A 14,073-nucleotide genomic window follows, 5' to 3' on the forward strand; every position below is an offset into this window, starting at 1 on the left:
TAAGGAAATAAGGAGCCGGAGAAAAGAAAAGGAAAAGTATGAGAGAGAGAGAGAGAGAGATATGAAATTTTCTAGGCAGTTGAGAGTAGACGTTAGACAAGTATCTCAAAACTTGTTCCACACTTAAGTTGATTATGTTAGTTTTGTTGAAAAGATAACTATTTTAGATAGAGAAAGTAAAAAAGACAGCGATGAATTCTTAAGATTTATAATTCTAAGACTTTTAGTGATTTTTCATTGTAGTCTAAGGGTTGAGAAACTGCTTCAAACACATTGTGATTGAGTGTGTCTTGTAACGAAGGAAAGAGAGATTAAGTTATAAATGGATATAAATTAAGAAGTGATCTTATGAATTTGTTGAACTAATTAAGAAGCGCTCTTATGAATTCTTGAACTAATTTCCTGTTACTCATTTTTAGTCTCTCATTGAGACTCTTGTTTGATAGTGGATTAGATAATTATCTATCCTTTGAAGTAGATTATTTTAGATCAAATTGGATAATAATTTATATGTGTATCAATTCTCTACTTTTATCTTTTATGCTTGTTAGTTCGTGAATTTGCATAGCTTAAGTCGATAGACTATTATTGTTTAAAAAATTATTTAATTGTCATTGTTTTTTGTTGTATGTGTCACATTTATTTGTTAGTATGTTTTAGCTTTGAATTTTACGACTTAAATTATATAAAAAAACATAACTACATTAATGTTAGTATGCATTTTTGTGATTAATATTGAAGTTAAACATGAAATAAATATTGATATACAAGGGAATTTATCATTAGAAATTTCCATGAAGAGTTGTCCTGTTGAAATCCAAATGCCCATGAAGAGGTGTCAACGGTGATACAAGTATATATGAACAAAAGAGTTTCCATTTAAGGGGAGTATTGTGGACTCACATTTAAAGGAAATTGTTAATAATAATAAGTCAATTGTGAGTTGAAGTCCCATATTGGTTATAAATATGGAGACTTTAGCATTTACAAGTGGGAGAATCCATACACCTATCACCTTAAGGTTTTGGGTGAATATGTGGTGTCTCTCTCACTTGTGTGTTGCTCTTAACCCAATATTGATGCTCCTCCTCATGACCCACCATTGATTAGCTCTTTAATTTGTTTTTTTTAATAAAAATAAACTTTGTATTTCAAAAACAGTGATAAGAACATATCCAAATGGATTCAGGTAAGTCCAATCTCCTACTTACTCTATATGCTAAGATTGACTACACTTACATGAATATTTTAACTTCCTATCCATAATGCATCTCATAATAAAACTATGAATGATATTATCTTTTATCCTAGAGTCAAAGCTTTGTTGAAAGGAAATCAAATCATTCCTAACTTTTCAAATGCTATATAGAGTTTCCACCACAACAATTTTTAATACTTGTCGTTTCCATCCTTTCTTCTTGGTCTCTTGAATAATCCATTTGTTCTCATTAGTCCAACCTGAAGGTTGTCTCTCATAACCAATCCATTCAAGAATTCATTTCTCAGTGTTCTTTGTAATAGTGCAATCAAAAAACAGTTGTTCGATTGTTTCAGCTTGATTGCATAAGCAACATGTTGCGTCTGATATAATTTTCAATTTCATCAATCTGTCTTTTGTTGCAGTCCTATCCAATAAGATCATCCACAAGATGAACAAAGATATTGGTCGAGCCTGATTTTTATACATCAGTTTATTCCATACTACTTTCTCTTTATCACCACACAACTCTTTATACATGGCTGAGGTATTATAGATTTTTTTTTTTGCATTACCTCATTCCAATATAAAGTCTGCTCCACATATTCTCTACATATCATAATTTTTTTTAAGATCCAAAAGCAGTTCGATTTTCTATGCCACCTCATGATCTCATGCCCTTTAAAAAATATTTGAAAATTAATTTTATTTTTATTTTTTGAAAAAAAAATCAACTTTTTTACTTTTTTTTTAAATAAAAAACATTTTTTTCTGAATTTTTAAATTTTCTTTTTTGGAATCTAAAAATGATTTTTTTTTCAAAACTAAATAAATATATTTTTCGAAACTAAAATAATGATTTAAAAAAATTTAGTTTTAAAAATATCTTATGTTAAAAATAATATTCTAAAACAATTTTTAAAAAATTCAATTAAAAAACTTGTATGAAAATATTATGACCTTTAAATACTCTTTTAATTTTTAAATTTGAAATCTTTATTTTAAAGAACCTACTAACTTTTAAACTTATTTATTTTTCAAATTTTCAAATTATAAACTCTGAAAGCTTAAAATAAAGCTTCAGCCTCATAAATTGATGGTCCTATGTATTTTGTGGGGAGGATATATAAAGTCAAAAATATCAAGACTTTGACAATATTTTTAATCATTGGTATACACAAATTTATAAGAAATGTTATTTCCATTCTTAGGGATTATCCCACACCACCGCCAAAATACTAAAATGTCTTCAGCATCCATAGATGCATTTTCGGACGCACCTTTTCCCCACACAACTGAGATGAAAATGGTGAGAAACTCTTATTACGTTAAAATTTGATCTGGAGATGCATCTGCGTATGCATGAAATGTTGATTCAGAGATGCATCTCCGTAACCCCCTTTAGTTCATTTGTGTGTGAGCATTCCGAAGATGCATCTCTAGATTTTGCTCTGTTAGTTCAAAACAGAAACAGGCAGAAACAATGGCAGAATGTAAAACATAAATTAACTCCAAAATAAACATTACATAGACAAACATTACATAAATTCAACATTACATGTTATTAAAAACAGGTTGTTCGGGACGTTGAAACATTCTTATAATATCTTCGAATAGTCTTTGAATTGTCGCATCCACTTCAATCGAACCATTTGTTGAGTAACGATAAAGGGTAATCTATATCACCTTCAAATCATCACACGTCTTCAATTCAAGCGGAGTGAACTATGTCTTCCATTCTTTGTCAATCGAAGGTGAATGGTACTCGAGCTTGACAACTCTCCGATTTTCTAGATATCACAGAAGTGTATTCAGTTTGATTTTCATATTCGACAAGAAGTATTTCCTCATAAATCCGAAATTGAAATGGGGGGTTTTATGTAACACCCTTCTAAACCTCATGTATAATTAACATCATTAATTAAACAATCACCAACACAAGGGTGTCACACTTCATAAAACATAAGTTATCCTGCCCCGTAACATGGGTTACAACAAACATATTAACTTATCATCACATGCTCACCTTCATTTAGGTATCATCACAACGGAATTCAACATCAACATTCAAAGAAGGTAAAATAGCATACGACATTTAGTCTTAAATTTCAATTTTAATAACATCATAAAAAGTCGTAAACATTTCAACTCAACAACTTAAAATATTTAGCATAATACGATTCATCATAAAACATTATAATTTAATCCAAACATTCGACCCCAACTAGATGTTACATGATCAGAGTAGAATTCCACTACATAAAGACAACTAATGGAAGTCACTACAAAGATGCCTTCCACTTACTTCAATAGGGTCTACTCCTGAGTATCTGCACGATGCTCACGTAGAGGAAACATTCAAATGGAATGGGTGGGTAATCATAATTAATTATAAATAACATAAGTGAAAGATAACTTATAACAAACATGTATAACCATTCATAACAACAATATGTTTCTCTACTCACACCCATCACATCATCATCATATACAAGGATATTATATAATCCATAATTCGTCATCCAACATCATCATCAACAACAATAACCAACCAACAAAAATGCAATGTTAATGCAATGTACTGACTCAATATGCATGTGATACCAAGTTCTGAACACTCAGGTTCATTTTGCTCCATGTTCCATCATCATCGGATATAGGATCCCTACCATAGGATTTAGTTCACTCTTGAACCGGAGCACAACAAAATCGCTACCCCGTCATAGGTAATGCTTCACTAATTCCCCATCATAGGAATTAGCTACTTGCACCTGATCCCCATCATAGGATCGAGGCCACAACATAATTAGAACTGAAGTTCCGACAACATGGATGCATGATTCACATTATGCAATAACAACAACATTAAAACACATACACATCGATCCCCTCTTGACTGTGCATGCCAATATCGATAAAACAGTGTCAACATAATTTCATCATTGTTATATCATCATCATCATAAAACATCAACATAATATTATCATCATCATACAACTTATATTTCAACAATACGACAATACACCGATCAAATACACAAACCATCACATTGAATCGACACAGTAGGAACATAAATAATATTCAAACACTTATCTATCACTACTAGGTTATAGCCCTAAGCGTTAGCTTTCCAACGCTTCAAACGATACTTTATTTAGATATACAGATCAAAAGTTATGCTCGAAAGTAAAAATAGCATTTTAGGCCATTTTAGGTTGTTTGTGTCGACACATGACCTTGGTAGGTCGACCTATGCTGCTGTTTTTGGATAAAAACTCAGCTTTCTAACTTTTAAACATCAATACACATACCAGAAGCTTATTACATAATTTATATCATTAAGATCCAATTTCTTATCAATTTATCATCCTAATATCCTCTATTTCTTCATATAATCATGGATCAACAAACCTACTTAACTATAACATCAGTTTCATCATTTTCAATCACTAGTTCATATCTTTTTCAACATAATACATGACATACATCAACAATAAATCACACACAGCAGTAGCATCGCCAATTATCATCAAATTTCATAATACAACATATATGGCTAACATTATCAATAAGGTTTTCACCAATATCAATCTCATTCGCAAATATTCATCATCAATCAAAATACTAAAACCCTAAATCTGTCATTCCCTCATGTCAACCATAATTGAGAACCATTACCCACCCTTACCTTATTATTCCTAGCAATGATCTCTTCAACCTCTAGAAATGATGCTACAATTTCACATAGAATGCAAAATAGTCCCTCTTCTCCCAATTTCCCTTTTTCTAATAACAATGATCCCTCAAATATGATTTTCCACTTCTATCCTCAACTTACTCTCACAAAATGTCTCATTGTCCTTATTTCCTCTACACCTTATATTTTTGTTTTATTTTAATTAAATAATAGTATAAAACTATTATTAATATCATATTTCCCCTAACCTATCAATTCTTGCACATTAGTCAATTAATCTATTCTCCTATAATATTTCTCTTTACTCCCAACTTAAAGATACATAACCCACCAACATACAACAATCGAAAGCATCATGAAAAGGCATATTCAACAAATAAAACATCAAAACATCTACTAGAAAGAATCGGGGTGTTAAATTTTGTGTCATTGAAATACACAAATGAAAGATGGGAATATGTAGTCATTCTAGTTTTTGTAAAGAAAATGGATTGAGAGACCCTATTTTAGAATTTGTATAGAAATAAGGACCTTACATATTTTATCATGTTTGTAGTGGAGAATTTTGGAGATACATCTCTGAATCCGTCTTTTTTTTTCAAAAAATAAGAGTCTCTTCGGAGAAGCAACCCCGGTTGCTCCCTGGTTTATTTTTTAATTAATAAAAATCATGTGTCAAAAGATGAATCTTTGGATCCACCAAAAAACTATGCAGAACAAAACCATGCTAATCATGCAAAGCAGAACTATGCTAGAAATTATGCTACAATTTCACATAGAATGCAAAATAGTCCCTCTTCTCCCAATTTCCCTTTTTCTAATAACAATTATCCCTCAAATATGCTTTTCCACTTCTATCCTCAACTTACTCTCACAAAATGTCTCATTGTCCTTATTTCCTCTAGACCTTATATTTCTGTTTTATTTTATTTAAATAATAGTATAAAATTATTATTAATATCATATTTCCCCTAACATATCAATGCTTGCACATTAGTCAATTAATCTATTCTCCTATAATATTTCTCTTCACTCCCAACTTAAAGATACATAACCCACCAACATACAACAATAAAAAACATCATGAAAAGGCCTATTCAACAAATAAAACATCAAGACATCTACTAGAAAGAATCGGGGTGTTAAATTTTGTGTCATTACACAAATGAAAGATGGGAATATGTAGTCATTCTAGTTTTTGTAAAGAAAATGGATTGAGAGACCCTATTTATATAAGTTGTATAGAAATAAGGACCTTACCTATTTTATCATGTCTGTAGTGGAGAACTTTGGAGATACATCTCTGAATCCGCTTTTTTTTTCAAAAAATAAGAGTCTCTTCGGAGAAGCAACCCCAGTTGCTCCCTGATTGTTTTTTTTTAATTAATAAAAATCGTTTGTCCGAAGATGAATCTTTGGATCCACCAAAAAAACTATGCAGAACAGAACCATGCTAATCATGCAAAACAGAATTTGAAAAACAAAAAATGTCTAAAACATACCACCCAAATTTATAACATTATGCATGGCGTTACTTAAAAAAATGTGTTACATTGTTATATTACAACTAAAACACATCAAAACTTGAGTCACTACCTAAATCTATTGTTGGCTCAATCTTCAACCTTTCCTTATTTACTTCTCGTTCAATGTCGCTCAACTTGGTGAACTCTTCCATCCTTTCATGAAAGTGATTTGGCCATGTTTCAACATCTTGTGTAAATGTGTCATCCACTCTGGTGATGTCTTTGTTATAGGACAACCCGGTTTCAAATAAACTTGAACAAAACGTTGTTTTTTATAATCAACCAATAAACATGATGCGTTCTGATGGATTGTGAGGTGGATTACTCCAAAGTGGAAAGAATATTTCCGAGAAACCTTATCGTGTTAAATCAATGCACACCATATCATAAGCACTTGCTATAAGATGTCCCATTTTTGGAAAGCGCATTCATTTGTCAGACGGAGCCGAACCATTAAGACAAGGAACAAGAGCATTGAGAATTGTATAGTAATTTAATTTGTTCCCATATAACTTTGTGTATGATTCCATATGCACCGTCATCTCTTGTATAGTATGATAGCAGATAAATTGGTGGTATTCGTCTCCTTTACAGAGTAAACCCGAAACAGCTCAAAAACTACAGTTGTTGTCACCTTCAACATCTATAATTTATTCGATGTATTTGTGCATAAAAAGCGACATCTCTTCAATATGTTTAATTTTTGAGGCACCTTTTGTTTTAACAAGTTTCGATAGTGGTTTCAAATCCATTGTTTCTTGATATGCAATCTTCCTAAGTTATTATTTGATGTGCAATTTCATGGTGTCATTGACTTTTCACATTTTTTGTTATGTGATACTTACAAAGTAATGCGAATGATGTAGGAAAAACTGTTGCAACCTAATTCATAGTGTGATGTCACGATCAGTGATTATGACTTGTGGCATGTTTTTTTTGTCCTTCAACATACTCTTGCAGATTTCCAAAGCCCATGTAACGTTGTCCTTTTTTCCAGATTCCAAAAATGCAAAACCGGTTGAATAAGTCATCTCCGTAGAAGTAACACCAACAATTTACAAGAGTGGAAGTTTATAGTTGTTTGTTTTGTATGTTGATTCAGTTATGAGCACAGAGGGAAAAGTGTTGAACAACTTCACATAATCTGGATGATCAAAAATATATCTCGAGCAATGACTTTATTCTCACATACTTTGTACCTTAATACATAGTTTTCATCTTTCAAAAGCTTTAACAGTTGTTGCATCTCAAATCTTAGTTCTTTTATTGTCTTGTTGTCTCGAGCACACACATTATATATTTGTGTGATATTTAAAACATTTAGAGGTCTTTCCGTTTAAAAGTCGTGAGTATATTTTTCAGATCCACCAGGTTTAATGTCATGTCCGAAACAAGTTCTCTCTCCTCCGACGCAAGGCAACATACAATGGGATGGTCGGCGAGCTTGCTAGTCAATGCTTGATTATGTATACCATAAATCACACTAAATTTACATGTCTCATCCGTTATACGGTATCCGTGCAATTTAAACGGGCACTCACATTTTCTCGATCCAGTGTCATCTCATTTTAACTTCCTAATCTTTACTTGGTACGTGTCACTTCTTTCGCATATCATTGTTACAAATGACTGTCTTTTACCCAAACTATTGTCGGACCTTCCTATTACAACGCCAAACCCCAAATTTCAGCCTCCCTACAGATCTATTGTAGCATATGTTAACGAACAATTTTTTTTTATTAGTAACGGTTGCACGAACATCTACCTCTACACCGTCCTGTCGAGCATCCGATTTAACATCATCATTCGCTTCATCCGATTTAACATCATATTTTACTTCGAAAGGTTTAACATTCACACTCATAATAACTTTGGGAAACATATTCGGGTGCATCATATCTATTACCACCAATAACAGAAAAGCAGTGTTACATTTCAAACTATCAGGATAATCTAGAGATGCACATCCAGAACTCACCTAACTTCGTCCGGAAATGCATCTTCAGACTCAAAGTTCTTTTTTCATCAGAAAACAAAGATTAATGTAAGGAATGGGGGATGAAATGAATGATATTTACTTGCAATTCCAACTTGTTTTGCTCCATTTGTAGTGATGAAATACAAGAAGGATAATTTGGTGTTGAAAAGTTGATTGAAAATGAGATAAATTTTTTCAAGGGTTTTGCTATGGTTTTTTCTATTAGCATGAAGAAGAAGCTCATGTAAGATGGTGTTTTATCAACTTTTCCGCTGAGCATTTTCGGAGATGAATCTCCGAAAATATCACTAAATTGTTATTTATATTATTTGCGTGAATAACAAATCAATAAATGAGTTCAGGGGTATTTGGGAGATGAATATCCTAATACACCCAAATCTAATATGGAAATGCATCTCCGAACCATTTTTTTCAAAAATTGAGTTGAAACTCATAAAAGAGAAGATAAATGTGAGTTTAGGTGCGTTCAGAGTTGTTTCTTCGAACGTCTAAAAATATTTTTGAATTTTCAAAGATGTATGAGACACCACCAAAGATGAAAACAACATTTCCCAATATTAATAGTCTTTATTGTATCTAACAAAAGTAGAAAAAAAGTGCAAGAGTCCACACAATATAGCATCTATATATGTGACTCTACTTATATTAGAAAATTTTCAAACCCCATAGTACTTACACAAAAACCTTAAAAATAATTTATATAGGGTGACACTAAATAACCTAGACAAATTCAACAACTTTAAGAAAGTAAATAACCTACTTGAAAAGGTTATAAAAACTTAAACAACTTTATGAAAGATAAATAACCTACTTGAATAGGAAAAAAACATAAAGAAGTAATTCAATTAATTCAAATGAACAAAGTAACTTAAAAAATAAATACAGTTATGAGACTCTCATAAAAATGAGAGATCCATAAACTCCATGAAAATGTAATAACACATTCATCCATTATGAATTCAGAAGCAAGCACACCGTGAACAACAAAGTCTTTTTTGTAGAATAAAATAGCAAATCTCTCTAACATTCAAGAGAAAATGATAACATGAAAAAAATACCATCTGAAATGTTCTAATTAACTACTTGCACGAGTCTAAATGATGCGAATCTTACACTAATCTTTCAGCAATTCATCCGACTTATTCAGCCAAATGTCACAAATATCAGATGCAAAGAGAACAAAGTGGACCTGAAACAAATATTTAAATTTAATTAAATATTCTATAAACCTCATCATAAATTCAATATAACAGAGTAAAGAACTTGATATTACCTCCTTAAAATCATATTGAAACTCTTTGACGGTAGAAATTGCCACAGTAGCAGCCTCATCATAAGGGTATCTGAAATATGCAACTAGCATTAAACATACAAAAACAAATGAAAGTGAAAATTAACTTGTTAGGTTTTGGAACAAATTGGTGGGTATATATTGTTACCCATGGACACCGCAAGATATGGCTGGGAATGCTATATACTGAATATTGTTCTCTTTTGCAATCCTCAGAGAGTTCCTGAAATTTTAAAACGATGAGTATAAACCAAAAGATCTAAAAAGTAAGAAGAGTAAAAAGAACTCTACCGGTAAGCACTTGCCAGTGAGGCAGCAGGGTTACTATCAACATTGTAGATTGGTCCAACAGTATGAATAACATGAGAAGCCGGCAGCATAAAACCTCTGCACATGGCCAAGTAAGATAAGTTTCTGCAATGGCTTTATAGGTTGACAAGTAAAAAAAGTATAAGAACTGACGGTGTGATAAATGCTTCCCCGGTTGGGCAGCGAACTCCGGGCAAGACTTCCGGAACATTTTTGCATGCTCTGAGAAGATCCAAACCTGCAGCATTGTGTATGGCTGAAACCAAAACCAGTAGAAAACATATCTCATTAACACAAGCTCAATAATATTACATAGCGCCAGCATTGTTCTAAATTTGCACCCACCTTGAGCACACACTATCTTAGTCTTTGGAGTTACATCTTTATCTTCAACCATTCCCTTATTTGCAGGATTTACCTGTGTGTTCATATATATATATATTAATCCTTAGAGTTATAATTGTAAGAAAATATGAATCCTTAGAGTAAAAATTTTACATACGATTGCGTCCGTGGAACCATCGATGAACCATTTGGAGATATCTCCTATCTGAATGATTAAAGAGTTTGTTGAAGATAACTGAAACCGAACTACGCTGCTGGAACTCGAAGTCCTCTTGGCTGAAAGGTTCATTCTCAGTTTGGAAGTGGAAGTCCTAGCTGAATGTTGAGTTGTTATATTAATGAGGTATTGATAACCCAATGCTACAGTTACTATTCATCCTGCACCCCCCGGTAAGATAACGTGTTGTAAGTGACCCACCACTCCGCAGTCAATAATATCTAAATGTAAGTGACCCACCACTCCGCAGTCAATAATTTCTAAACGACAGGATCTGATTAATATATGGGGTTACCACAGCTCCATAAATGGTGGGGCAGGAATGGGCTAACTAACAAATTTACAATTATAGCAAGTTATTTTAAAAATATATATTACTTATTCTGTATCAAAATACCGAAAACTGACACGTGCTAACCATGATTCCTAAATATAGTAATAAAAATGTTATGTCAAAAACATGTCCTACGTATAAGAGAGGTGTCACACTAGAACATGTTCTTATGAATGTGTTTGCATCTCTCTTCTGCATCACTTTTTTTATTATTATAGTGAAGTGTTATTGTCCAATGTAACAAGGTGAAACTCATCTAAGTAGTGCTCTTAATTTCATGCATTTTAGATGCGCTCTTCCAAATTTCAAGCATCTAAGTTGTACAATAACTTACGCGAACTTTTGTTTTTATTTTTTTATAAAAAAAACAAAAAAATTATGTTCTAAATTATAAGATATTTTAAAATTTCACACGAATTAATAAACGTAATTAATATTGTATGAGAAAGATAAAATATTTATGATTTTATATTATTTTATTTATTTATTATAGATAAAAGAGAAATTTTAAATATTGAAAGAAAAAAAAATAATACATATATTGAAAAAATATCATTAATGTTATATTGGAATTACAAAATAATTTATAATTTGACTTAAAAAAAAAATTCAAAGTGATTTATAATTTAGGACATAATAAATAATATATGTATGTGTTTTCTTTTAAAAAATGATATATATTGAAAGATATATAATATTAGAAAGTCTCTCATAGAAGAGACATCACAAACACTACAACTTCTGTAATATAAAAAAGACATTGCAACTATATAAACAAACCAACACCCACACTCATTAGGTTACTTCATGGTCATTCTCCGAATATGCTAGATATCGATTCCAACAACTGTGCTCCTTAACTTTTTGCTATAGATCCTTGATGTATCTCAGTTTAAGAATTATTTTATGTCCTCCACTACGTTGAATTGTAATTCTTTGTGTTGAAGCAGGTTGTTCGACAGAACAAGAAAGTGTCGAATCACCTAGTGTGTCGAGTTGTATTAGTGTGTCAAAGCATGTTGTTTCACACAGGATTTCGACTTAGGCTAATTTTTAGTAGTGTTAACTATTTTGGACTTTTATAGTTTTGCGTTTTGACTTAGGGAGTAAGCTAACCTAACTCTATAAATAGAGGGAGTAACCCTTATTCTTGTATGAAGAGAATAAAGAACGCATAACATTGTATTCACAGAATTTTGCAGTTGCAAAGTGAATAAAAAAGTTTTCCACAGGTTGTGGACAGAGAGAAAACTCTGAAGAAAATATTCTTCTTCTTCTCCAACATTCTTTTCTTTCTTTCTCAACTGTTCTTTTCTTTTCATTGTCATTGTGTGAGTGATAACAATCTTGTTCATCAAGATTGATAGAAATTCTTCATAGGTTGTGGTGGATTTTCAACATCTAGTATCAGAGCTCTGGTTTGAGTGACTTGTGGGAAAAAAATCACGATGGCAATGAATCATCCAAACGGACATTTTCTAGCGAATCTTTCGATTCTCAAGAACAATAATTATGAGAATTGGTGCAAGCAGATAAAGATTGTGTATGTTATCAAGATCTTTGAGATCTTGTGAAGGAAGGAGTAACAACGCTTGCAGAAAACGCGATGGATCAAGAAAGGGCTGCACATAAAGAATTGAAGAAGAAATATTATAAAAGCCCTCTTTATAATTCATCAATGTATTGATCCAGATAACTTTGAAAAGGTTAGTGATGTAGAGTCAGCGAAAGAAGTATGGGAAATTCTGGAGAAGTCGTTTGGAGGCGCGGAGAAGGTGAAAGAGGTGAGGTTACAAACTTACAAGAGGACATATGAATTGCTTCAGATGGAAGACAATGAAAGCATAACTGATTTCTTCACTAAGGTTACGAAACTGGTGAATCAAATCAAGGTATGTGGAGAAGTGTTGACATCAAGATCTGTTATTGGGAAGACCTTGAGGACGTTGGCTCCAAAGTTCGACCACGTGGTAGTAGCCATAGAAGAGTCGAAAGATTTGTCAAAACTAACAAAGGAAGAGCTTCAAGAGACATTTGAATCTCATGAACAAAGAATGGATGAAAGAGTTGTAGGAAAGTCGAAGAGTGATATGGATTTGTAGGTGCAATCAACAAAAGAAAGGAAAGGCAAAGGAATATGGAATGGAAATAAAGGCAGAGGAGGCTACAAAAATTTGACTGGTCGAAATCAGCAAGAAGGAAACTGATTGAATCAGAGAAAACCATGGAACCAAGGCAACCAAAGAAGTGGTGCTGAAGGTAGAGAAAGAGGTGGTGGTCGAAAGCCAGACAAGAGTCACATTCAGTGTTACAATTGTCAGAGGCATGGTCATTATTCTAGTGATTGTCCATAAAAGCAGAAGAATCAAGAAACTTATGCAAAACTGACGAAACATGAAGAAGAAAGATGTTATTGATGGTTACAACAAGAGGTGAAGAGAGATTCAAGGACCAATTATACTTGGACTCAGGATGCTCATCACACATGTCTGGAAGGAAATATTGGTTTGTCAACATAAATCCCTTAATGAAGAACATGGTGAAATTTGCAAAGGACAATACTCTAGCAGTTGAAGGTGTTGGTGATGTTTTGATTATGAGGAAAGATGGCAAGAGGTCAATAATTTCAAATGTGTTGTACATACCAGGCATGAAGAGCTATTTGCTCAGCATAGGGCAACTAGTCGAAAAGAACTACAAGGTGTTGATCAAAGAAAAGATGATGCGAGTTCTCAACTCAAATGGAAGGTTGATCTTGAAGCCTCCAATGTCTCAGAATAGAACCTTCAAGATTGAGCTTAATTTGATCGAGCATAAGTGCCTTGCAACAGCATCCAACAGAGATGAATGGATATGGTATTATAGACTTGGCCATCTAAATTTCAAATACATGGAGATTTGAAGAGAAGAAATATGGTTTCAGGATTACCAGAAATCGACATTCCAAACAAAGTGTGTGAAGAATGTGTGCAGGAGAAGCAACATAAGAACAACTTCAGTAAGGATGCAGGAAATAGGCCGAAGGCAATTCTTGAAGTCATATTCTCTGATGTATGTGGTCATACCCAGGTGGATTCGATTGGAGGTAACAAATACTTTATTACATTCATAGATGATTTCAGTCGAAAACTGCAGGCTTACTTGATCAAGAAGAAAA

General features: G+C 32.6%; 1 protein-coding gene across 1 annotated transcript; it reads right to left on the reverse strand.

The window, feature by feature from the left end:
* Nucleotides 1–9,351: 9,351 nt before the first annotated feature.
* LOC127097383 (uncharacterized) lies at nucleotides 9,352–10,767 on the reverse strand. Its single transcript, XM_051035880.1, has 7 exons — nucleotides 10,523–10,767; nucleotides 10,366–10,438; nucleotides 10,174–10,276; nucleotides 10,003–10,098; nucleotides 9,860–9,934; nucleotides 9,694–9,763; nucleotides 9,352–9,609 (listed from the first exon to the last, which is right to left on the reverse strand). Exons 1-7 carry the CDS (start codon nucleotides 10,652–10,654, stop codon nucleotides 9,535–9,537), a joined length of 624 nt encoding a protein of 207 aa, XP_050891837.1. The 5' UTR covers nucleotides 10,655–10,767; the 3' UTR covers nucleotides 9,352–9,534.
* Nucleotides 10,768–14,073: the final 3,306 nt, after the last annotated feature.

The sequence above is a fragment of the Lathyrus oleraceus genome, chromosome 6, assembly GCF_024323335.1.
Source record: "Lathyrus oleraceus cultivar Zhongwan6 chromosome 6, CAAS_Psat_ZW6_1.0, whole genome shotgun sequence".
Taxonomy (NCBI): domain Eukaryota; kingdom Viridiplantae; phylum Streptophyta; class Magnoliopsida; order Fabales; family Fabaceae; genus Lathyrus; species Lathyrus oleraceus.